At 40.8% G+C, this 2,091-nt stretch overlaps 1 protein-coding gene across 1 annotated transcript; it reads left to right on the top strand.

The window, feature by feature from the left end:
* Positions 205–1,514, top strand: LOC107619677 (acyl-CoA--sterol O-acyltransferase 1-like). Its single transcript, XM_016321976.2, has one exon. The coding sequence runs from the start codon at positions 366–368 to the stop codon at positions 1,437–1,439; it is 1,074 nt and encodes a 357-aa protein (XP_016177462.1). The 5' UTR covers positions 205–365; the 3' UTR covers positions 1,440–1,514.

Raw genomic sequence — 2,091 nt, forward strand, 5'->3', positions numbered from 1 at the left:
TCACAAAATTTTTTTATTTCTACTATTTTTGTGAGACTTGCTTATTTCTACTATTTAAACCTTAGCTTATTATAAAATAGTAAAATACTTAGTCATCCTACATTATTTAAAATTTATTCTACTAAATTGGTCAGACCTATGTCTTAAAAGTTTTGTACCATATGCAGTTGAATATTCAAAACCTCTGGAAGGACGATGCACCCCAAATATCTATAATTTGGCCCTCTTGAATTTAATAGATCCTATTCATGAATGAAAGTTACCGATTTACACTGACAAAAAAACAATAATAGACGGGTACGTTGTATCTCAGCTCAACTGCCAGAATTTATTTTGATAAGCCAAGGAGAAAGGAAATAGCGACCATGATAGAAGGAGAAGTCAACAACTTCATCATGGTATGGATGGTAGCAGCAGCCTCATTTTGCTACAGCCACGCTGTTGGGAAGCTAGTCACGAATGGCGGCAAAGCAAGGCTCGTGGCTCTGTTCCCAGCCATAGTCCTCCTCTTCCTCCTCCCCCTCAGGCTCACCTCCGCCCACCTTGGAGCCCCCTCCACTTTCCTCCTTGGCTGGCTTTCCACCTTCAAGCTCCTCCTCTTTGCCTTCCACAAAGGCCCTCTATCTTCCAATCCCCCCCTCTCTCTCCCTTACTTTCTAATATTAGCTTCCTTCCCCATCACATTCCAACACCTAAAAGATCCAAACCCTCAAACGATTCCGGATCCCCACAACAACAAAACCCGCCAGAGATACCGATTAGGTCTCATGGCTATTCTATCTGCTTGTTTGCTTCCTCTCTACGGCGAAAAGCAAGATAGTTTCTACCCAGTCTTCACTTTGTTATTGATTAGTCTCCACATGTACGTTTCAATGGAGCTTGTTTTCGGACTCGCTTCCGCGGCGGTCACCAAGCTTCTACACATAAAGTTGGATCCTCATTTCGACAAGCCTTATCTGAGTACCTCGCTGCAAGATTTCTGGGGGAGAAGGTGGAACATCATGGTCAACCGTGTGCTGCACCCAACCGTATATGATCCCGTGGTGAGGGTGTCGAGCCACGTGGTGGGGCGGAAGTGGGCCCCATTACCCGCTGTCATGGCAACCTTTGCGGTGTCGGGGCTGATGCATGAGCTTGTGTTCTATAGCTTCAAGCGTGAGAAGCCAAATTCACTGGAGCGGTGGGAACCATCGTGGGACTCTCTGTGCTTCTTCCTCATACATGGGGCTTGTTTGACTATGGAGATTGGGGTCAAGAAGAAACTGGGAGGGAGGTGGCGGGTGCCAAAGGCGGTGTCGTTGCCGCTGACGGTGGCGTTCGTGGTTTCTACTGGGTTGTGGCTATTTGTGCCGGCGCTTGCAAGGTGTGGAGCGTTTGTGAAGGGCAAAAGAGAGTCACTTGCTGTCGTTGACTATGTGAGAACGCTTGCTCTTACATAAATGTTTTCAGGTTTGCATGAACTGAGCAAACATGTTTTTGTTTTTTTGTTGACAAATAAACCATGTTTATTTCAATTCAAGGCAATTGTCGGCTAATTAAGAACACAGTGGGCTGGATATTTTAAGGTAACAGAAGGGAAAATTTCATTTCCAGAATAATAATATTTGAAAAATAATGAAAAATTAGTTAAATAGTAAAAATTATTCTATTTAATATTTATTAATTATTATTTAAAAATTATGTAATTTTAAATATAATAATATATAATTATAAATATTATATATAAATATTAAATTAAATAAGATAATTTTAATTATTATTTCTTTAGTATTATTGTTTTTAGAATTGCAATTTACATCTGCTCTAGATAAATAACAATATGATGAAATAGCAATTAAGTGAGAATCCGACGTTACGAAATAACGTCGATACGCCATAATGGCGCTATCGTTAGGCCAAATGCTAGAAAACGGCACTAAATGCGCTAAACGCTAGAAAACCGCAGCCCCTCAAGGCAGAGATAAAAAGAAAGGGGATTCAGCAAATAAATCCAGAACCAAATCACACTGTCAAATACCTAGTTAATTTAAACATCAGAGTGCCTTACAGGTTGTCCACCAGACCTAATTTCCAACTCATTGAAATCAGGAT

This window comes from Arachis ipaensis, chromosome B01, assembly GCF_000816755.2.
Source record: "Arachis ipaensis cultivar K30076 chromosome B01, Araip1.1, whole genome shotgun sequence".
Classification (NCBI taxonomy): Eukaryota; Viridiplantae; Streptophyta; class Magnoliopsida; order Fabales; family Fabaceae; genus Arachis; species Arachis ipaensis.